The sequence below is a fragment of the Coturnix japonica genome, chromosome Z (assembly GCF_054131305.1).
Source record: "Coturnix japonica strain WE chromosome Z, WE-NBRP24, whole genome shotgun sequence".
In the NCBI taxonomy this organism is placed as follows: Eukaryota; Metazoa; Chordata; class Aves; order Galliformes; family Phasianidae; genus Coturnix; species Coturnix japonica.
Genome location: NC_140702.1, coordinates 33,690,502 through 33,714,177, shown reverse-complemented (window position 1 = coordinate 33,714,177; position 23,676 = coordinate 33,690,502). Strand labels below are relative to the sequence as shown.

At 37.7% G+C, this 23,676-nt stretch overlaps 1 protein-coding gene and 1 long non-coding RNA gene across 3 annotated transcripts in view; one reads left to right on the top strand and one right to left on the bottom strand.

Moving 5' to 3' along the window:
* Positions 1-22,795, top strand: part of LOC146753908 (uncharacterized) — a 128,097-nt gene extending 105,302 nt beyond the window's left edge. Inside the window, exons 1-2 of one of the 2 annotated variants that reach the window (XR_014939450.1) lie at positions 20,344-20,443; positions 20,682-22,795. This is a non-coding gene — a long non-coding RNA (uncharacterized LOC146753908). Of the gene's footprint in view, positions 1-20,343; positions 20,444-20,681 lie in introns of those variants that run through there. The other variant, XR_014939449.1, reaches the window with a different exon arrangement.
* FAM240A (family with sequence similarity 240 member A) lies at positions 9,636-17,875 on the bottom strand. The gene is made up of 3 exons (XM_032441147.2): positions 17,764-17,875; positions 11,138-11,280; positions 9,636-9,848 (listed from the first exon to the last, which is right to left on the bottom strand). Exons 2-3 carry the CDS (start codon positions 11,275-11,277, stop codon positions 9,770-9,772), a joined length of 219 nt encoding a protein of 72 aa, XP_032297038.1. The 5' UTR covers positions 11,278-11,280; positions 17,764-17,875; the 3' UTR covers positions 9,636-9,769.
* Positions 22,796-23,676: the final 881 nt, after the last annotated feature.

The following is a 23,676-nucleotide window of genomic DNA, read 5'->3' as shown; positions in this document are numbered from 1 at the left end:
GATTGCAGTGTTCAAACAGCTATGGATCATCTCTACTGAACTTCTAGTAGAAGACTAACTAAAAAAAAAAATATTTAAAAAACAAAACAAAACAAAACAGAAGAGAATAGTTAGTTGCTATCTATTTAGAACTGAAAGAAAATAAGATGGATCTGAGAATCGTAATTGCACAATCCAAATATGGGTATTGATACACTATATGTCAGTGTAATCCTACAGTTTAGGCTGCCTAAAACAAGATATTTTGCAAATACATTGAGATAAATAGGCTAATCATCTCCTGATTTATTTGTATTTCCATGGGTGCAAACTCAGATAGAAACCAAATATATTTGATTGATATTTCTACTATTGCTACCTCTGAATTACCTGAAAACACACAAAATTCTTCCACATCACCTGATGAAGTAGGCTTACAATGAGGCTGTATTTTGAAGAATTTGCATTCTCCAAAAGCCCATTACACACAGAAAAGACTGTCTCTTTCTGACTAGTGGGTGGAGAAATACCAGTAACTTTCTTGACCACATCCTTTGGGATGTGGTGATGCCCATCTTGCCACCTTGTACCTAGGAACTGAATTTCATATGTAGGTCCTTTCACTTTTCTTTGCTTAATAGTGAAACCAACTTACAAAATGATCTGTAATACTCACTCTCATTAAACGTTTCTCTATTGTATTGCTCCATACAGTAATGTCATCAGTATGTGTTGTGGTTTTGAGATTTCTGTTGTCAGTATTCCACATCAGAACATCAGGCAGAATGGTGGCAGATAAAGATTTAATGTCCTGGTTCCATGTTACCACCATTTTGGGCATTTTGGGTTCCCAGAGAGTAGGGGCGGCATCCCCTGAGAACTTGGTGCGAAGAAGCAGCAGGGTGGGCCATGGAGCAAAGCACGTGCTTCCCTTGCACAACCATGGTTTGACTCCTACTTCGGGTACTCTTCTCTCTCGTTTTGTTTGATGTGGTTAAATTTAGTAAATTACCGTTCCTCCTTAAGTCGTTTGCCATTGTGTTTCCTCTCTGTTAAAACGACCTGCTCACTCTCTGCCCTTCCCCCTCTCCCGGAGCACATGGCTGGTGCTGGCCGGTTCGCAGCAACCCCCCACCCCCCCACCCCCTTTTTTTTTTTTTTTTTCTTTTCCCGAGGCTTGTGCTCCCTTATCATGGACGTACACCTACGGGTAACCCTGTGATAGTGTACTACACGTTCTTGGGAGTTCCAGTGCAGTTTGAATCAGTGTGTGTCAATCTGATGTACTATATTTGCACCCTTGTGGCAAATGGCTTCAGATATACTGAATGCCTCTCCAGGTAAAAGCAAGCTATAGCCTATATTTTGTGACCAAAGGAATGGAGAAAAAGGCATCAGCAATATTAGTTGTAGCATACCACTAGCATGCTTTTGACTCCAATTGGTTTATGATGACATCAATTTGGGAGGTGGTGTTGACCTGCCTGAGGGTAGAGAGGCCCTCCAGAGGGGTCTGGATAGGCTGAATTGCTGGGCTGAGGTTAATGGGATGAGGTTCAACAAGGCCATGTGCCAGGTCCTGCACTTTGGCCACAATAACCCCATGCAATGCTATAATCTTGGGGCTGAGTGGCTGGATGACTGTGAAGAGGAAAGGGACCTGGGGGTGTTGGTTGATGCTTGGCTGAACATGAGCTGACAGTGTGCCCAGGTTTCCAAGAAGGCCAACAGCATCTTGGCCTGTATAAGAAATAGTGTGGCCAGCAGGAGCAGAGAGGTAATCATCCCTCTGTACTCAACTCTGGTGAGGCCGCATCTTGAGTACTGTGTTCAGTTTTGGGCTCCTCACTACAGGAAAGACATTGAGACCCTGGAATGTGTCCAGAGAAGGGCAATGAAACTTGTGAGGGGTCTGGAGCACAAGTCTTATGAGGAGCGGCTCAGGGAGTTGGGATTGTTTAGCTTGGAGAAGAGAAGGCTCAGAGGAGACTTCACTGCACTCTACAACTTCCTGAGGAGAGGTTGTGATGAGGAGGGGCTTGGCCTCTTCTGCCGGGCAACAAACAAAACCCAAGGAAATAGCCACAAGTTGTATCAGATGAGGTTTAGACTGGATATAAGAAGGAACTTTTTTTTCTCAGAGAGCGGTCAGGCACTGGAATGGCTGCCCAGGGAGGTGGTGGAGTCGCCATCCCTGGCAGTGTTCAAGAGGCATGTGGATAGGGAGCTAGAAGATATGGTTTAGTGGTTTTTCTGTAGGTATGGTAAAGGGAGGACAGTTGAACTAGATGATCTTGTAGGTCCTTTCCAACCTTGTGATTCTGTGATTCTATGACTCTATGGTTTCTGTTTTTGGCATTTGTATGGGAAATTGGTAATCACAGACTGAACCCCTGATTAATCAGCTGAGGCAAGTGTCAGGTCAGCTGTGGGAGCACAGGTGAGAGTAATTTTGCTATGCTCCCAGAAGGAGTGGAGCTAGACTCCACCTCCTCTAGGCCTCATTTAAGTGCTGACCACTACTAAGGCAACATCTCATGGTGATTGCTCCCTGGTGGAGATTGCCTCAGTGTTTCCCAGTGAGGACAGCCATATTGGTGATTTTTTCCCTATACATAACCTTCTGATTATCTTTTACCAACTTTGTATTATTCCACCTTACAGTATTCCACATCAGGACATGATGTAGTGCATTAGGATTTAAAGAGTTAATTCTCCAATTCTGTGGATTGTTGATAGTTTGCAGGTGCCTTTCTCAGAAGAGATCTACATCTTCCAGAAGACTTCATTATTCCATTTCTGATTTCCAGTTGGTGAAAAGATAAAACTGCTTGGGAGTCATGAGGCTGCCCAACTCTTTTTTCTGCTTATCTCTGTTCTGTGTGCTCCCTAGTTGTCTCACCTTCAGGATTAGAGTAAGGACTTTGGCTTATGGACACTTTCATTTTATTTATTACTTTCAATTCCCATTATATTGTATTATGTTATGTTATATTTCACTATCATATGTAGTAAATTAGTTTTCTCCCTTAGCTCATTTCCACTGTTTTGTTTTTAGGTCCATCTCCCTACCTTTTCCCTACCTTCCTTTCCCTGTCTCAGGGCATGTGTCTCCACTCCAGTAGTGACAGAGATAGGCTGAACAGGGCATTAACTGGTGACAACTTCAAATAGCATAAAACAGTTGAGGCTTTTTGAAAGAGCAGTAGTCAGAAATCTACTGGGGCTGGGAGAACCTGGATATCTTCCTTACTGTGAATGTGTCCTAGCTACTAAACAGAATACCTTAGCTCATGAAATGGAAAGGATTATCATTGTGATTTTTAAAAATGAATTAATTAGTATCCCTTCAGTACAAGACAACGTTCTGTTTCTGCAGTGTTCTTCAGGAGAACTGGTCTTGACACAAGAAAAATGTGTCAGCCACGCTGGCCCTATCGGAAGACTTTGTTACCTTATTTATTTTAATGCCTGAGTGAGGTGTGAGTGCAGTGCCTACTGGCTCAGACTGGAGCAGCTCTGAGCAGTCTGAAACAGAACTGTGGACTTGTGGGGAACATTTAGGCTAGAATGAGAGAGGTTTCGGAAATATTTCCTCCAGAGTTTTGTAGCTGTTGCTGTGTTTTAATCTTGCATGTCATAGCCTAGTCATTTTCATTCAGAATGCTGAATCCCCCCACCTACATATGGAGATGAAACACGTCTTCAAAGAACATGAAAAAACTTGTTTCAGGACAGGTTTGTTATTTGTGTTATTACCACAGAGTGCATTTGTTTCAGAGAAAGGGATGAATCAAGTAAATCACAGTACCAAGGCATATCATTTAAAAGTGGGAAAAACCCCCACACACTGAACGTTTGTAATGTTTGAGCCTGTTTGGGTATATTTTGGCTGTATTTGGCAACAAGAACTGGACTAGGTGTACAACCAAGCTCTAGCATTGGGCAATTATGTGCCTTGACACAGCAGACTTTTTTATTGTTATTTAAACCATTTAGAGCAGATATTAATGCTATAAATTGCTTTAATTCTGGAGGTAGCATATTTAATAGCTTGGATGTGGATGGGCAGAAGTCTCCCTGAAACTTGGGCTTAGAATGGCCGAATGTGTGGTGTGCCACGCAGCTCTGCACTCCATCAGCTGCACAGGCTCCTCTGCAGTAATGTGAGCAGGGGGAAGAATCAGATCAAGAAGCAGATCTAACTGAAAATCATCCAAGCAAAAATGCACATATATGCATTTATTTCAGGTGGATGAGTTCTCTTATGTGCTTCATTGCACAGCCTCCACAGCAGCTCTTCTGGGACAAGGAGGAAAGCCGGGGAGGCTGGAGGTGAAGGCAAGGCACATGGTTAGGAGAGCTACCAGGAGCAGTGCTAGTGTGCTTCTCTTTGCACTGTCCATCAGCTGTCTAGATGGTCTGAATTCCCACAGACCAGTAGGTCCCTAGAGGCTGGGAAAAAACCTTTCATATTTCTGACTTATTTCCCTCTCTGCTCTACCCTTGTGAAGTCCCATCTCGGAGTATTGTGTCCAGGTCCTCTTCATCTTAGTTGAGTGGACTGTAGCTTTATCGGCCTTCCCCTTGATTCTGACCCTAAGCTCTCAACCCTATCATCACCAGCATTAATATCCAGACGTTTACATTCTTTCTTAACATAGAGGGCCACTCCACCACCTTTCTTGTCTTACCTATCTCTTTTGAAAAGTTGATAGCCATCACTCATAGCACTCCATCTGTGTGAGTCATCCCACCATGTTTCCATGATAGCGACTATATCATAGTTTTCTGACCACATAATGGCCTCCAGCTCCTTCTGTTTATTACCCATGCTGTGTGGATTAGTGTAAGTGCATCTGTGCTGGACCACTTTTTAAGTGGGAGAAGCCCTTATACCTTCATGACCACACTCAGGTGTTTTCATAGTAGCCAGCCTCACACCATAACCTTGTGACCTTCTTGCAGAAGGGTGTATTGTCCTCCTTCACCAAGACACAAGACCGTGGGCACATCCCTCTCCACAAGCACTGGCATACTACATACAGTCTCCCTTCTTATGACCCCATTTTCACCCCTACTCCCTTTCAACCATAACTTAAAGCTCTATCCCACTGCCATGGCTTTTCACACAAATGATCCTCAGCTCTGAGGCTGTTCTCTGTGGGGAAAAAGGCTATCATCTCTTAGCCTTCAGCGTTACACTGTCTGCTAATAAACTGAAAACAAAACAAAGATTGTATGTTCTTATTTTTGTTTGTTTTTCTTTTCAGTGGACCACTTGATAATTTCTTGCACCTTTCTTAAAAACATGACCTGAATCAAAGAACCCTACTTAAATATTCTGAAAACAGTGTTTAATTTGAATAAATCAAGTCAATTTCTTTTTTGTTCGTTGATGTCTTTGTTGTTTGGTTTGGTTTCTGCTATAGCCTTTCTAAATTACAGTAATCTTAAATGACATGTTAAGTTTCATTCATTCCCTTGGACATTAAATGAGCTATCAGGTAGTGTAGGATTAAAGCAACATCAAAGCCCTGATAGATTTTCAGCATTATGCAAAGCCTCTCATTTCCCTTTAGACTTACAGTGCCATGAAGATTATAGGTTACATTGAGTAATTATAGTGGTACTGTTCTCTCCTGCTTATGGGTAAGGCTGTGTCAGTATTTCCATTATAATCCCTGTAGTTTCAAAGGGCTTTATTACTTGTCCATAAAAATTTGTTCTGGGATAGAATTTGGTATTGAGCTCTCATCTCTGAGTAAAAAGAACTATCTAGACATTTGATGACTGCTCCCTGGTTTATAGGTAGTAAGTGTATTTTAAAGCACTCAGGGTTGGCACCTGAAAATTGTGTACCAAGTTCTACAATTCAAAACCAGCTCTATTTTCTGCAGTGAATGCTGACATGTTGTTATTAGACTGCTTGGTGGATTTGTTCTTTTTCTTTCCTGATGTGGAGAGGGGCAGAGGATCACAAATATGAAGCACTCAAATTTCAGAGTAAACTTCACCAATGACTTCTAGCACCAGGGTTACTCTATTCAATCCTCTGAGGCAGTAGAGTTGTGAGATTATAAAAAGGAATGTGTGTGAGGTGAGGTTAAAAACAAGTCTCGGGGAAAGGCCCAGTGCTTTTAAAGAGGCTGCAGTCAAGGTCTTGCACACTGCACTTACTAATGAGAAAATGGTTGTGAAGGAGGATGAAGAGATGAGGGAGTCTTTTCTTTGTGAGGAATGCTCTTGGGGTGTTTGTGTTAGTAATACAATATATCCTAATAATAAAATATCCTAAAAGAAGGATAAGTTGTAGAAATATTGACTATATTGAGGGTGTTGTATTTACTCTCTAGCAGATAGTAGATTATATTGGAATTTATAAACTGTTCTTTCAGAGCTAATTCTCCAAATTCTCTCCTTTTCAGTGAATGCTACCAAAAGCCTAAACAGGCGTAGTTGCATGAAGGAGAAATAGCTGCACAATGGGTAATATGTGTGTGTATTCTGTTGCCATGCATAGTTTGCTGGATGCTCTTGCTCTGTGCTGCATAAATTCTTCTGTGGCAGAGCTGGGTAGCTTCCCCTAAGCACAGAGGAATCATGTCTCTGGTTTCACTCCACCATCTTACTAAAAAACATCCTACCTTTTCCCCGACCAGGACAACTTGTTAAGAACCTGGCCACAAATATTTCCTTCATAATTAGAGAGCTCCAGAGAGAAGTTTCTTTTCTAGGAAAGAACATTGCTCAAAAAGGACTACTGTGCAAAGAGCTGTATTTAAGCTGTCTCCATTTGGGCTAAACTGCTAGGTGGTCTGGTCTGATAAGTTGCTGACTGAGTAATACTTCACAGTTCTCACTCCTTATCCATACACTAAAAAGGCCATTAATGCAGCTAAAATGGGCTACCTGTCAGTTTTGCGCTGGCATGCAGAATACTTTCCATAAATAGTATTTAAAAAAACTTAGATTCAGATTATTAAGAGTTTGTTTCGAAGGATGAAAACATTTGATTTGATTGAAGGGTTAAATAATGAAAGCTAAGATGATAAGCAGGTATCTACAACATTTTAATTACATTTTTTTTTAAAAGCAGATGGACGTAACTCAAAATCTCTAGCTATACTCAACTATACTCAAAAACAAGGTGAAAATATGGGTAGGAAAAAATCAAGAGAAATGAAGTGTTTCTTCACGTACCTGTGTTATGAATATTTGAAATATTATGTTTAACATGATTAACAAAATATTACACTTCTGTGAAACTGCGTACCAGTGAAGAACAGTCTGAAGAGTATCTAAGCATCATAATGATTTTACTAGTCTCAGATGGCTTTAACAGTTTTTAGCTGATGACTTTTCTAGTGCTGAGGTAAGGTTTCTTTATACCTTTTTATGTATATTTATGTATATGTACACCTTTTTACATATATTTAGGTAATGCTGGTGCTCATTTCTGTGTCTAGTACTGTGGAACCTGAAATAAGGATAAAATTGCAAAGCTCAGAACAAAAGAGATTTAATTTTGGAAATACATTCTTAAAACCCCTCCTGACCTTTGGCTGGAAAAGAAGCACAGATGATCTTGTTATATTCTGTCTTGATAGAGACGTATTCCTTACACATCTTTATGTGGCATAACCATACAAAATGTCCAATGAAGGACAACTGGGCAGGGAGTGGGGTACACCATACTTTGAAATAATTTTTTCCGGGCATTTCTTTTCCTGGCTTCTCATGGATTTTCTTCATTTTGACTTACTAATGAGAAGAAGGATCATGTGAGATGAAAAGGAAGACTTACTACAGTAGTGACTTCTTCATTTTTAAATTTCCTAAACTGTAATTTTCTCTGTGTTGCATTTTGTGCCGTCACATATGCAATTATTAAGGGGGCAGAAAATGTTACCCTGTCTTCAGTTCAAGTTCTGATTTCATTCAAATTGTTGTAAAAGCAATTCTGCTGCATAATGGAGTTCAGTAAGCATGAAGCACAGACAGATAATGTCTGTGTGAGACATTAAATAAATGAAGTGTGAGAACTAACATTTTTAAAGAAAACTTTTGCTAGAATTTAATATTAAACTATGTGTATGCTTAGGGCTGGTTCATTAAAGCACAGCTATACTGTAATTATACTGTTATCTTCTGGAGTAAATGAGAATGTGTGTTCCCAATTGATTTTGCCTTAAATACTGCTCAAGAAAGAGATTCTGGTGAAGAATGTGTGTTCAGCAGCTTTCAAATCTGTCAGGCAAATTACTCTCAAGTGTGATGACATACCTACTGATGTCTTGATTTCCAAACACATATTTCAAGGGCATCAAAATGATACCACATCTAATGGATTTCACGGGTTTCCAAAAAATCACTTGATTGGTAATTTTTTTTAATGTTTTAATTCTTGTAATATGTCTCATTTGTCCTAGGGGCACATAGAAGTGAAATTAAAAGGTAGTATATGAAGACTGAACAAATAGCATTTGAACTCTGTTTTTCTTTAAAACAAAGACAAAAAAACAGCAGGTTTTCTAAACTGTAAATGCCAGACTTTTCTTCAGTTTTCTTCTTATCTCCCAGCAATTCAAATGTTTACTATGAAATTAAATGAATTACCAGAAAACCAGTGAAATGCTCATATGAAAAGAACTGAAAAGTTAAGCAATTGTGGAAAGATTTTTATAGTACTCAGAACTGCCCATTTTGCCTTGTGTTACCCCACACATGGTGATGGCAACAAATAAGTCACCCTAAGAAGGAAATAATTTGATTATGCTGCCTATTGATGTGCTTTGGTACCATTGAAAGAGACATCACATCCGAATGCTGCATTCGGATGATGCATTAGAAAGGGAACTAGAAACTGCTCTGACTAAAGGTAAAAGTGAGAGAGGAAATTTGCTGCTTTTCTGAAGTTACTGGTTTTGAAGGAATATATACTAGGTTTCATCAGAGAGGAGAGTATGCTCTCCACTCAGGATGTCAGACAGCTGTGAAGTTGCATGAGGTTGCTCTATGTAGCATGCAACAGTCCAGCCTTAGACAATTTGATCTGAGTACCAGAAACAGCTTCAATTCTCCAAGTCATTTTGCCTCTCGATTTAGCTAACTTGGTTTAACAAGCAGAGCAGTTATTTTTGGTATATCACAAAGCCTGTTTCTCACACTATGTATTAATGGCTTTATGAGTATATAATAAGCCAAATAGGATCTATAATGGCTGTCAGGTATTGCAGTATTTGTGATCTAGAATGTAACAATATGTTTGTACATGTGCTAGCTTTCTTAGGATAAGTAGGGCTCTCCTGTATTTAAAAACAAAACAACGCAAAGCTAAAACTAAAAGCATAATCACTTAACTATTCATTAAACACTTGGGGGGGGAGGGGGAAGTGGGAGCCTACTTCATTAAATTGCCATCAATTTTGTTCAGAGAGGAAACTCATATCCTGGAAATATATTTGCTGAGCGCAGTGTAGCAAAATGCTTTTTTTCTTTCTTTCTTTTTTTTTTTTTCTTTCTTTTTTTTCCCCCAAGCATCTACAGATCAATGAACTATTTGTTCTGAACACTTCAGAGTATTTCAATCTCTGTTTACCAAATGAAGGGATGTATACATAACGTTAAAAGCAGCAATTCACATGTGAATCTTCTGACAATGACAGCTAATTATTTATTGCTCAATTAAGCCACAGTTTAAAATTCACTCGAGTTTTTGCATCCCACTGTCATACTCTCCTGCAAAACATTCTATTCTCTTCCCATACATGCAGTGAGTGTGGGTTCTTCAACTAGATGAGTCTTCAGGTTGGGTTCTCAACATCTTTATTCGTTTTTCAAGCCTCTCCATCCATTCGTTTCTGAGCCTAAGGACAGAAACACTAGTTAGCTTGTCCCTAGATTTTTACTGGAAGCAGATTTTTCTCATCAGCACTTTCACCAATCATTGTGCAAAGCCATCTGCCCGTTCAGAGTGTGCTGCTAGATGGACATTCAGGATTAGATCTCAGATCCCACTACAGCCTCGCTTCATCATTGTGGTTTATCTTTTTTCATCCTCTCTGAAGTGTCTCTTTTTGCCAAAGTGACTTGTCACCTCCAATGGAGATTGCTTGCTCCCACCTAATGAGTAGCAACACCCAACATTTCCCTAGTCCCCTTCTCAGAAATTACATCAGAAAAAGTACTGTGTAGAGAGGCTTCTGTGCACCATTTAGCTTGGAGGCACTATGAGTGTTGAAACTCCTTTTAGATTTCTAACAGACATAAATAGTGTCAGGTGATAACTGGAAGTTTGTTTTCTCTTTAGTAGAGTCTAGACACTACAGAAAGACTGCCTCAAAAAAGAAAACAAATTTCACAGCTGAGGATTTGAGACGTTGAAATTAGGTTACTTAAAAATGGGTAAAATGTGCTGGAGGTAGATTCCAGTGTTGCTTCATGTGGGGTTATTAATTCCATGCCATCCTCTTGCTGAAGCATTAGCTCAAAGGGATGTTGGAGGGAAATTTGGAGCAAATGCTTTCTTTCTGAACATATCCAAGCCAGAATACCCATCTGTGTATGTGCTTTCCAGTCCTGGAGAATTCATGTGAAGTACAACAATATTGATTGTGCAGCAGACTACTTCTTCATAATTTAACTGAGTAAAGTAGATGCGACTTACTGAGGTAAACTGAGATATAGCTACAGATGATGGTTGCTTTGATCAGTTAGAATATTTAGACCATGTGCGTTATTATGGACTTATTCTGTTCAGATTAACTCACATGAATTAACTGAACCTGTATTCTTGTGAAAACAAAGCCACAAAGAATGAAGGTGAACCAAGTAAAGATATGTTTTAGCTCTGATGTGAACCCAGAAATTCAAGACAAGTCTGTACTGCTAAAAGTTTGTTCTAATAACTTCAGGAATTTCCACAGTTTGGACTCAGTTTTGGAACAAGTGAATTATTCTTTCATCCTGTGAAGCGATCACTAATACTAATGAGCAAAAGCATGACAATTTGTGTGGTTTTATTATTTTCTAAATATCTAAGAAAATAAGCATTACTTTCAACTTTCACTGAGTGACATAAATATATGCATAAATTTTCTTTTAAAAAGAATAACAATACAAACTGAAATAACCTCTCAAAATATGAACTACTAACTTTGTCAGAGCACTTTTTTGCTGACGTTCTTTTTCAACTTGCATGTACCGAGTTTGCTGTTCAATTGTCTTTTCCCAGAAGTTTCTCAGGTTGCTAGTTTCACATCCTCGCACTTCATGTCGTATGTATTGACTATTCATTTTCTGTAAAGGATAAATTTAAAATGGTTATATTACAAGTTATTGGTCCCTCTTCTTTCTTTCACAGCAGAAACACAGTGCTGCTGTTATGGATTTTCACAGCATTAGGTTCACACAGTTATTTTTTTTTATGTACTATTAGGATATCAGTAGGCAATTTAAGCTTCCATTTTCTACCTCTTGCACTCAGTAAAGCACTGTTTGCAGTGATATGAATTCCAGCTTGCTAATTTCAGATATTTTTAACCTCCACCTGTGTGTGATTTTTAAGTTTACTATGTAAGACATTTCCCTAGTATTCTCTACTTTAATGATTAGTATATAGTTTATGGTACTCAAAAATGACAGGAGGTAGAAAAATTGCCAGTGAGAATTTCTCACTGTTTTCATTTTTATAAAATGTTCAAGTGATCATGGTAGATCAAGACTCAAGAAGTGAAGGAAACCGACTCTGGTGTTTTGCTGTTAATGACTTTAATTTTTGTCTTTATTTTTAGGAATGGAGAAAATATGCATGTACTAAGATGTTAACTTGCAAAACCCATCACACATTAAATACTCTTGTAGTTTTTAAGACAGAGCAGCTTCATTCAATGTGATTATATATGTGTTGATTTTGTACTTATCCCTTCATTTGATGTCATCTCAGAGATAAATCTGGGAGTGAATCTTATACTATGAGAAAAATATCTGTCTCAGGATGACTCTTCATGGGCTAACAGTCAAGTTCTCTTATCCCCCATTACAACCAGAAAATTATATTGTTAGTTTCAAAACTTCATTAAATATAGAATGAGTTAATAGATTCTGCCTTCCAAATTGCCAAGTGGTTTTGCTTAAATATGCTATAATAATATTTTCCAGAATATATATATTTTAACAAATATTTAGGGATATTACCACTGCTGGGCATGGTAAGACAAGTAGAATTGGGAAGCAGTAATCTTTATATAATCCAGTTTGGAGATTTGTCTGTTTTTATGTGAAACTCTAAGAGAAGTTGAAAATGATTGTTGGTGGAGAACAGTAGTTTTCTTCTTTTTAAGAATTCCCTGTGACTCTGCTATGTGTATACCATACGTGTCAATGCATGGTCCTTGAATGATACAAGATATGTTTGTACAGTTTTACTGAAAATTATTTTCATATTACAGTTGTATGTATAAGTATTGATCAGATTATAGCCGGATGTATAAGTATTAGCACCAACATGTAATTGCAATTACAACTGAACACCTCAACTGTAGGTGGCAACAAATTGTAGGTCAAAAGTCTGTTTAGTACATGTGTTCATAAATAATATGTATTCCATTGATTTGTCTTCTCGAGGGTAGTTGCTATCCTTTTTAACCTCCTGTCATACCCAGGAGTACCCTAGACACTCATGAAGAAGATTCAGTGACAGCCATCTGATCCGATTGATGGAATTTCTGCTATGGGATTTAACCTCAGAATAACAATAGTGCTGATGTACATCAAGCGAAATTCTCAAACATCTTTCAGGCACCAAAATAAACAATGCCAGGAAATAGTCTCTCCTTGTTTCTTTGATTAGAGGTGATCTTAAAACATAACATTTTCACCTTTCTGAATGCAATTTCCCACTTTACTGAGGCTGCATTTTTTTCTATATTTATGAGAGTTAATAGCTCTTTTGACTGAGATGAAGAATCTGTGGAACATATTGCCACCATGTATTAACAGAAACCACACACTGACTTTCAGAACACATTCTTTAGCAACTGCAAATGTTCTGCCTTCTGTCAGATTGCATACATTTTTGGTGCTGTTTTGAATATATCTTTATATGTATCTTTCTATCACCTTAATCCAGAAAAAAATCCTAAGACAAAAGCTTTAAGCACCATAAAAGACATTTTCCTAAATAGTTTTTGTTGTTATTCACCTTTCATCATTAGTGCAGCAATACCTGTTGATACTACAGAGTGTACATTGTACTATATATTTTACTACGTTACATCATTTATTATTATTTTTGGTGGGTGTGGGAGATTTAGTATTTTTCTCAGTGTAACATCAGTTAATTTTTTTGTTGTTTTTGCTTGCTGAGGCATCCTAAGAGCACTGTCTGAGCCTATACTTATCTAACATTCTATTTTGCATCAACATGTGGATACCTTGAATAGTTGAATTTTATTTTACTCAGTCCTTGAACTTACTTTTTTGGTTGTTCTCTCTTAACAATGCACAACACTCACAACACTCTCTCTACATGACGACATTGAATTCTTGATTAACGTTAGTGTAACAGGGTGCGACTATTTGCACCACTCATCTATAGAATCATCTATAGAATCATCCTATCTTAAGCTGCTCTCTTCTAAACCCTCTAGTTCAGATCTGTTAATTTAAGCCCATTCATGCAGTGATCATAGGATCTTCTCAACAAATCTGTTGAAATACCCCTGCCTGCTTTCCTTTGCCTTTGTACAACACATGCATAGACATTTGAGTTCAATATTTCTGTCCATTTATTTCAACACTGTTGCCATAAGCCTTCAAGGTTGTGTGGGAAATCAAATCTAGTCTATCAGTATTTCACTTGCCAAAGAATACAAATTCATTTTCAGTCAGTGATGAAAATCCTATTTTCTTCTCCTACTCAGTTTCTTTTTAGTTCCAGGAAAAATTAAGAGAACTTAAACTTTTATTGTAGATTCCCACCAGCAGTTATCAAGTGGGTAATGTTATTTTCATTTCAAAGTGGGAAGTAAAAGGAGCTTTGTTTAGCAGAGAATGAATGGATTGAGGAAGACGTCTTGGAAGGAGACTCCAAAGAATTCTGTGTATAACAGGTAGGAAGAAATAAAATGCTCAGGTGTATAAGCAGTTGTAGTAACTCTTATGTAGATCTTGCAGCTAGACCTCACTTAAATTAGCCTGCAACAGCTTAACAGAATTTTATTTAAAGCTCTCATGATGATACTTCTATGGGACAGTAATGAGAGTCGCTTTCTGGTAATCATCTATGACAGAGCACTGGTTGTTGGCTGGCTGAACAAACGTAGCCACTCTCAGATGAAAGAAATATCTAGATAAGCTTGAAGAAAGCTTTAGCCAACACAGGATGAACATGATCATTTCTTTTACGTTTAATCATTTTAGAGCCGGTTGATAGTATTTGGACTAAATCTGCAAAAGGATGTCTTAGAAAAGCAGTGAAACTGTGACACTTGTACTGTTATTGGAAACAGAAAAATTGAGCTGGAAGAACAAAAGGGCATGTCAGATCAATTCAGTGTGACATCCTGCCTCTTTTCTAAGCGCAAAAATCAATAGTTTGAGGTTGGTGCTTAATAATTCTCTAAGAAGCCATTAGCATCAAGTGAAATACACTGTTACATAAATAGAATTGAAACTTGAAAGTTGCTATCTAGAAAATGGTAAAGTGCTTTTCCCTGTTGTCGTAGAACATCAATTGTTTTTTTAAATGGTTTTCTCTCCCCCTTCCCCCCTCTTTTACATAACATCTGCATAAGTCAGGAAAGCTGTTTAATATTCTTCTCTTGTCCTTCCTGTAACACAACTACTCAGGGATTTGAGGATGCTATGCATCTTTGTAGAAATAATCCAGTATTTTATTCATCTGCTTTTGCATGGACATTGCTCCATGCAACGTTGGTGATGAAGTCATTCCCATGATAATGCTCATGTCTTATTTCAAAACAATAAGAACGCTTTAAGTTTAGAAAATGGGACTTGAAATTGCAACTATGATTTCCTTCTTTTGTTGTGGATCTTGGATATGTTATCTGTCTTCTGCAGCTGGAAGCAATTAATGTCTCAAAGGGTTAACTGAGATTTGCTTTGAGATCCTGCCTGACGAAATGCTTCAGTCTTCAGAGCATGGGTAAAACTCTTTAAGGGTAGAGGAAAGTATTTTGCTTTAATCCTTTGTAACCTGCTTATGTGGCAAGTCACATAAATACAGTCTTCATGTGTAGGAATCTTAATGGGTGTGTAGGAAAGAGGTCTTATTTTGGGAGGGCAGGGGCTGCCCACTTGAACAACTAGGGGGTATGATGCCCCAGCTACAGCTGCAGTATCTGACGAGGTTAGGTGGATGTGATCAGTAGTGAGCCTGGATGCTTTCTGGTGCACACATTGCCCTGTTCTCTTTCAAAAATACAGCAGTGTGTGATGTCAGCAAAAATGTGTGGCTTGCATGTGTGCAATATTCTACTTACTGTACTTCAACACTATAGGCTATGAATGTATGCTTTTATTTTCCAAAGACTGATATCTGAAACTTGCAATTAAATAAGGGAATTCTAGACACGTGATTTATTCTACCATCAATCTTTTCTACTTTGGCAGAATTTGAAGTATACTGTGTTACCAGAACATGTTCTTAGTCAGGGGATCATTGTCTGTGTAAAACCTCCAATCAAATCTATTGGAGTTTTGCATAAAATATGAATTTTACCTGAATAAAAACAACAACCATGTGACTGAGTAGTACTAATAGGAGTCACCTGAGTTCATGAGTTACAGATATTCATCTAGCAAAACAATTCTGGAATATGCAAGTAGAAATCTTTGAAAGGAAACATCATAAAGCAGTCTCATGTTCAGCCGTTCTCCTTGTTCCCAATTACTGGAGTTCATTACTGCTTATCTATAGAAACTTGGTGAGTATGGCCTTGTTTATCAGTTTCAGAGACAAGCTTTCTTAAAATGCATTGAACTACTACAAAATGTGAGCCTTTTCTCATTAAAAAAAAAAAAAAAAAAAAAAAAGCCTCTACAAAAAGAAAAGAAAAAAGAAACATGAAAAGGATGCAGTTCATAGTGGTTATACACTCATTTCATATCATAATGCTGTAATGGCAGTATCAGTGCCTTTGAACACCACATATTGAAAGTATTTACATCTGTTCTTCATCTTTTGGATCTCAGTTCTCTTTGCCTGCTTTCACTCTTTCCTAGAGATCATATACATTACTGAACTGGAGGAAACTGATTCTGTGCCTTGTTTTTCTGTACCTGAGAGCTCAGCTGTCCTCCAGCTGAAGGTTAACATTCTTACAACCTTTTGATCTAAACACTTCAATAATCACTTCAATAGTTTTATTTCCCTCCAGGTCATCCATTCAGCCACTAGTATCATTTTTTTATTTTTTTTTTTTTATTTTCCTTTTCCTGCTGTTGTGCTTTTATTTAGCCTCATTAGATTCATCTTATTTTATTTTGGATTCACTTATCTAGAACTCTGCTGTTTTTGTTAACTTATTCTTCAGCCCATAGTCGAGTGCTTCCCTGGGGGACACCTTTACTTTTTCATTCTCTGCCTTCAGATCTGTTGAGCTTCTTACTCCTGTCCTGGTCACTCAGTCACCGTGCTAGCCCCCTTGTTCTTAAATCCCAGTCTAACCTGGCTGGATCAAACCCCTGCTTTTGAACATCTTTCAAGCTGATTTAATCAACTCTGTTGTTCTCTCTCGAAAATTTCTATCCACTATGCACTTCTTTTTGAGGTTGCGACTACTAATGCTGATCCCACCAAACTTTCCCTGGAGCATCTTTGTAGCAAACCTCTGCTCATTATCTTCCGATGCTCCCTTTTATTGGCTCTCTGTGCTGCCTGTCCAGGTTTCTATGCATCCTGTCACTGTGATACAAACAACTGTGGTGACAGTTGCACAAATGCAAGTGTTGAGTGAAAAGGAATTCATAAGCATCATGCAGTACAGAATATCCTAATGCCTTTCATGAACTTTCCATAGATTTGTCTCTAAATGTCTTTTAGATTTCAACAATTAAGTCATATTTAAAGCACAAGTGATTTTCTTGCATGATCAAATATTGTTTCTGAACATAAGATTTTCCCCTCTGCCAGATATATTTGAAACTTAATTTTATGAATTTTTGAATTTGTAGGATCAAGTATATAGTATTAGGTATACAGCATAATATTTATTAAAGCAGGGATCTTGGAAATGTTGTTTTGAGTACAGAGTCTTGGAAATGTTTGATCTTTGAATACAGGAGATCAAAGAATTATGTACCCGGGGCTTGTATTCTTTGCTAGGTCATTCAGTTGTAAAAACCATGCAAGAGAAGCATGTCCAGATTGTCTGAAGGTGTCTACTGCTAAATTAAAAAGCCTTTCTGTAGCAGATGACTGTTAAGAAACCTATCCAAGAGTAGTGTGTGTGTATCCTTGGCTATTGTTTAAGTACATCAGTTGAAAAAATACATATCTTCATATATAATACATATCTGTTTTACCCAGGGCTGTGGCAAGGAAATAGCAATTTTTTTAAAAAATTATAATTATTTTTTCTTTATCAATGCTACTCAGCAGCTTGCTTAGAATGCTGTTAAAGTAGGCGCTCTTCCAGGATATTTTCCTCACACTGTCATCTTCCCTAAAATATACTTATGTGAGTATTAAAGTTAAAGAAAAAATGCATTTCTTCACATTATTATGAAAAGCTTACTGTACAAAAAGTATTTACTTACCTTGGAAGTCAAGCTCTTCCTGCAAATAAATCCTCTTTGTGACACAAACAAATGAAAAATATTGCCAGCAGCCCTGGCTTCTCCAGTGTCACACAACAGTAATGAAATGCATCCCTTGGTACTTTTTATTTGAAGTGGGGGTAACATAAATCCTTCATCATATCAAGGTTATTTTGAACAGAAGCAGCAGCAAGATAAGATCATTTAATGAACTTTGCAGCCCCCTGCCTGAGATGACCATGAAACACAGGCCCCCTTGAAAGCACGTATCCCTCCCACACTTGCAGATACCAAAGAGAGCATGACTTGGCAAGTACTGAGAATTATTCCTTAAAATGCATGCTATCATTGTTCATTTTAATACTCCTCCTATGAAGCTTGAAAAATTCCACACTATCTTAGCTGCAATGGAGGTCGAAGAAAGGTGACAAATCACACTTGGTTTTGCATTACAGGGTGACTTATAGAAGTACGCAGTACTTTGGAGCTGTTAATCTAGGCATGTGTGCTTGATTATGGTCTGTAAAGCAACCTGTTCTCTTTGAGGTAATAGTCATGGTCATCGGTTAACATTATCTGACAAAATTCATTAAACCAGGACTAGTTTTATCATTTGAAGCTATTAGAACTCTATTAGACATGAGCACTTACATAATTTCATTTCATTTTCTGAGGAAAATATTTTGTACATTTTGTTGATGACAGATGTATGAGCTGATCTCAGTTTTCATTAAATCCATCTACACTGGTAATATGCCGTATGTGACCAATGGCTTTAGTAGTGTTTATAACATGGCTGATTATTTTAACCTTCCTGTGTCATTTTTCAGACACCAAGCAGAAAAAGAAGCTATGAGACAGACACCTTCTGTAATGCATATTCACTTTATTATTATTATTATTATTTTCTGCAGTCTGCTTTACAGCAGAAAAAAAGTGACAGCTGCAGTTTTTTATATTTTTATTTTTTTTTCTGTAAGGGAGAATTCCATTTTATACTAAGCATTGGTCAGTTTGTTTAACCTGTCAAAAATTTTAAAGTAAGAACTTTCTTCAGCATGTTTTATCACCTTGTAACATGTGAAACCACAGAAATTAGCTCACTTGTCTGAATATATGATAAAAACAGTGTCCACCATCTCAGTGATTTTATTTCCAGGTACATGTATTGTGTTGAAGACAAACGTATCGCAAGTAAAGTTGATGTGTTTTTGTTTTGTTTTGTGTTGTTATATTTTTCTTTTTTAAAAAACTAGATTAGACTCTGTATGATTTTGGAAACCCCAGGTAAATAAAATCTACTTGGTTAATATTAAAATATTACACTATTGCAAAGTCAGGTGTGGGTCCTGACTGAATACAACAGTAATGTTAACCACCATTGTGCTGCAGAGCCCATAATTTCTTCCTTGCCACGCAACTTACAGCTTCAGTAACTTCACAGTGTATTATAAATTAGAACTTTGTGTTGAATGTTATAATGTGGGCAATTCCTAAACATTTACAAACATCTTACATTCAGGAAGTGACTTCTGTGTCGAGTCTTCATCAGCTATATTGATATTTCAGCATTTGTGCAGATCAGACATTTCGAGTAAAGCATGGCCAAGTTGTAATCAACATCATACACAGTTAGGTCAACTGCAGCAGATTTGATATATCTTACATGATGCACACTGCTTATTGAATTTACAGTGAACAATAAATAGATTTTTGCACTCATAGTGGTACTTTATGCAAAATAAATAAACATTCAGCATGTACAAATTGTGAACAGCACAAGTGCTCTGCCAGGCTATCCACATCTGAAGAAGCAACTGTGTGAGAGGTGGCTGAAAAGATATACTTTACTTTCAGAAACTTTGCAACTGTCAAGCACAATTTTATGCAGTGAAAGAATTATTTAAGAAATTCTCAGGCACACCTCCATCTATGTTTTCTTCAAGAACAAACTTTGTCAGTCCTGTTTGCTGTAACCTGCATTATGTCAGTATATCCCTCTAGTCTGCAAAAGTACTTACAAGCACCTGCTTAATGACATTCGCAGAGACCTCAGAAGTGTCTGCAAAATGACTGACAACGAGCAAAACTTTGGAGCACCCGGCATGTAAATTTTCTGTAGTGATCAAATTCTTCCTCTGTGTTCTGATTGTACACTTGGATTGTGTGGGTAAGGTGGAAGAAAACTCTTCCATTACACTTTCATTAGTAAATGCAGTACAATTTGGCCCTAATTTGTTGACATGGCTCCTTCACTGTCTATGTGCTTTTAAGATCCTGTGCTGAAGAAGAAGAAAAAAGTGAAGGCTTTATAAAAAATCTACAAGAACATTTGAATTCATGAACTTCTCATGCTCTTTTCTCTGATGTTAGAAAAAATGAACTCCAGTGAAGTAAAATTTTAAAACATACACTGTACCATGTTGGGTAGTGAGGAAGAAGCAGGTTCTGTTAAAATAACAAAAAAAAAAAAAAGAGGATTAGGTTGGGGTTGGAGTTTGCACACAAGAACACCACTGCAGGAATCATGTCATCCATGCCTATGACACACAGTTATTTTCTCTATAATACCTATTTTAGGATCATCTCAAAGACAGTAAAACAGCAGAATGAAGAACTTACACATTTTATTGGTCAAATGAAACATCCCTGAATGATGACATACAAAACACTTACGGAGGTCGGTTAGTGTTTATTTGCAGTTGTTTATTGTTTTTATGACATAGATGAGTAAAAATAGATATAGAATCATTTAGATTAGAAAAGACCTTCAAGATTATATGGTGCTCTGCTTATGTAAGATAAGATCTACTAACACTTTTTAGTAATTCTGCTAGTTGCATGCTTGAAACTTTTTTGTGATTCTGCTTTTCCAGAAATATAGGTTTCAAGCAGTTTAAATTTCATTTTCATTTCAGGCTGAAATTTACCCAGTGGAGGTGTTACTCAGATGCTTTCTCATGGAGCTATACCTTGGCTTCTTCAACTACAAGAGTGCTACAAAGAAAGAAAAAGACTGCTGGTGTCACTGCTCTCTCTTGGCATTTTCATGTATTTGAAACTAGTCCACATCAAATGAACTTCCTCAGGAACTTGTCCAAAAATGTTTCTATGATGATGAGTTGAATTTGCCTGCAAATCTGGCCTGGATGTTCTTACATTTTACTATGGTATCAGAGTTAGGGACTCAATTGCTCCAGACACCCTCAGGCGTCATATTAATGAGCAGAGGAAAGAGGGTTTTGAAGTTACGTTAAAATCAACCAATGCAGAGTATGCTTTAGTGCACACACTCTTTGAGCTAGGGATGAGGCTGTTCTACCCTCCCTAATGTTTTATTCATAGAGAGTTAATAGGATATTGGTGGAATGATGCAGTCTTCTGCATTTTTTCATACATATGAAGCTGCATTATGCTTCTTAGCTAGCCAAATTTTTATAGCTTCAGTTAGGTGAAACTAAATGGGATGAATTGGGAATGCTGGAGACTTCAAGTTTGCTTCAAGAAAATTCAAGATGCCTACAAGAACTTTGTTCTTATCATTAATTTCCTGGAGATAATGTCAGGTATTTCAATCACAGCAAACTGGAGGGAGAAGGTGGCATACTGTGCCCCGGTGGCGCAGTGGTTAAGGACGCCGCCTTGCAACACTGGGGCCCGGAGTTCGAATCCCCCCTGTGGCGCAAGTGGTAGAAGTGCCGCTCTGCTACACGGAGGCTCGAATCCCGGGGATTGGATTTGATGATCTCTAAGAGTCCCTTCCAACCCGCACGAGACTATGATACTATGATATATGAATTCAATGTCTGTTTATTTTCTTTTTGTATTAATCAGAACGTGAATCCAACACCTCCACATCTATGACAGAGAAAAATATTACTTCATTACTTTCTTTAAAGATACTCAAATATTTCTCCAAATCATCTTTGGGTGAGTTTGCAAAACTTTTTGGGGAAGGTAAGATAGGAAGAAGGATAGTTAAGGCCCCTAAGGAATCATTCTTGCTTTATAAAAAATTAAAGCTAACAATCTTGAATAAATCTGTTTTTGGAGTCCCAATGTAAAGTAACACAGGGATGTTCTATCTTTCACTCTAGCTTAATTAAAACTAATTTAGCTTAATTAAAATACTTAGATATAAGTATATCTATTCACTTCCTTCTACGGTAGAGGAAAAAAGAAAGCAGAAAAGGCTCTGGTTGAATTACTGCCTCGGGGCATATCTGTGCTGTCCTACACTGATTCACTGTGACCAGTTAACCAAACTGAGAAATGCATTGTGTTTTGTTTCTTGGCTTCTGTTAAGACTGCACCAGTTAGCATTAGAAAGGCAATCCTCGCTATTTAGGCTGGACCTGAGACCTCAAGGAACATGAATGTGAGATCTGAGGGCCAATTTACCTCTTCCTGAAGAGAAATCTGATTTTAACTCTTGCACTCAATCTGGTAATGTAAAGAAGTGTTGGACGTTAAAGATTGTCACCAGCATGTTTCTTGTAAACACTTGTGACCCAAACTGATCATTAGCTCTTAGAAACTGTCATTAAAAAGCCTCTGACGAAAACAGTCCTCAGTGAGCAAAGATCGCTGGCAAGATTACAGAAGTATCAGACATGTTAACTAAAATTTAAGTCATGACAGATTATGATCACACATTTACAAGAGAACTGTGAGTGGACTGGGCCATTATGCAGTAGCAGACATAGGCATCCTGAAAGCTGCAGAGCTCCTTTAGTTGCAAGATCTGATACATCAACTGTTTGGAGTCACAGATCAATGAAACATCCAAATTTTAAGGAAGATAAAAATAAATAGAAATATTCCACTGTTTCCTTTCCTATTACAGATTAGTTTAGATGAATGTACTTCAATTGTGAATGCCTTGGCCAATCAGACCATTTGGATCATTTTCTGAATACAGATTTAAATGCTAATATTACATTTAAGAGTTTTGCCTGTAATTCTTGAAAGAAGATCACTGTGATTTCAAGTGGAATAAAAACTGTAAATAAAACATTGTATTAGCAAAGAACATTTTTCTGAAAAGGAGCAAAATAAATTATTTTCTTACCTGTTTTTTTTTTTGCACATAAATTGCTGATGAAATTTTAAAATGTTTAATGTGTCAAAAAAGAACAGTAAGACTAGTATGAGGTACCATTATATCCCTTGCAAGTAGAAAAATCTTCATAACATGGATGATGTGATGCCTTAAGCTTGAAGGTAAAATTCCTTTAGAATCAGTTTGTCCTATGCTGAAGTTGTTCTGGAGTTGAATTATCCAGAAAATAACCTTAGGTGAGCAGGTACTTAAAACTTCTTGCAGAAATTTGAATACAAGATCAACATGCTCTGAAGATTCTTCAAAACCAAATCAGTGTGTAGGAATGGCTTCAAAGAACATTCCCAGGCTCTTTTGAACTCTGCACCCTGGACTACCATCTTGGCTCCTTTCCTAGTTGGTGTGTATACAGAAGTGTTAGTAGAAAGATCTGAATGGTGATCATAAAAGGACCTTCTCCTGACCTGCATCTGTTTCCCCTTTCGAATATTACTCTGCACCTTGCTGTCTGCATAGTGGAGATAAAGTCTTGATGTTTGGATTCCAGTCCAGATGTGGGGGAAAGCCACCAGGACTTGGGCCGACAACATGTCTGACAAATAAAATGAGTCAGCAGCCATTTATTACTCAATTTACTAATTTGGCAGTCTGGATGATCCCAATCTAACAATAATGTTGAACCTGTGGCCAAGAAGGCCAGTGGTATTCTGTGGTGCATTAAAAAGAGCAGTCTTGATCTGCTGATCAAGGAAGGTGATCCTCCCCCTCAGCTCTGCCCTGGTGAAGCCACATATGTATTACTGACAGAGAACTTCTAGAGTCACAGAGGGCTACACAGATGATTAAGAGCT

Coding starts and splice junctions, on each gene's coding strand:
- FAM240A (XM_032441147.2), bottom strand. CDS start 11,277: ATGAATAGTCAATACATACGACATGAAGTGCGAGGATGTGAAACTAGC. Junction 9,849..11,137: donor CAAAAAAGTGCTCTGACAAA/GTTAGTAGTTCA, acceptor TTCTGTCCTTAG/GCTCAGAAACGAATGGATGG.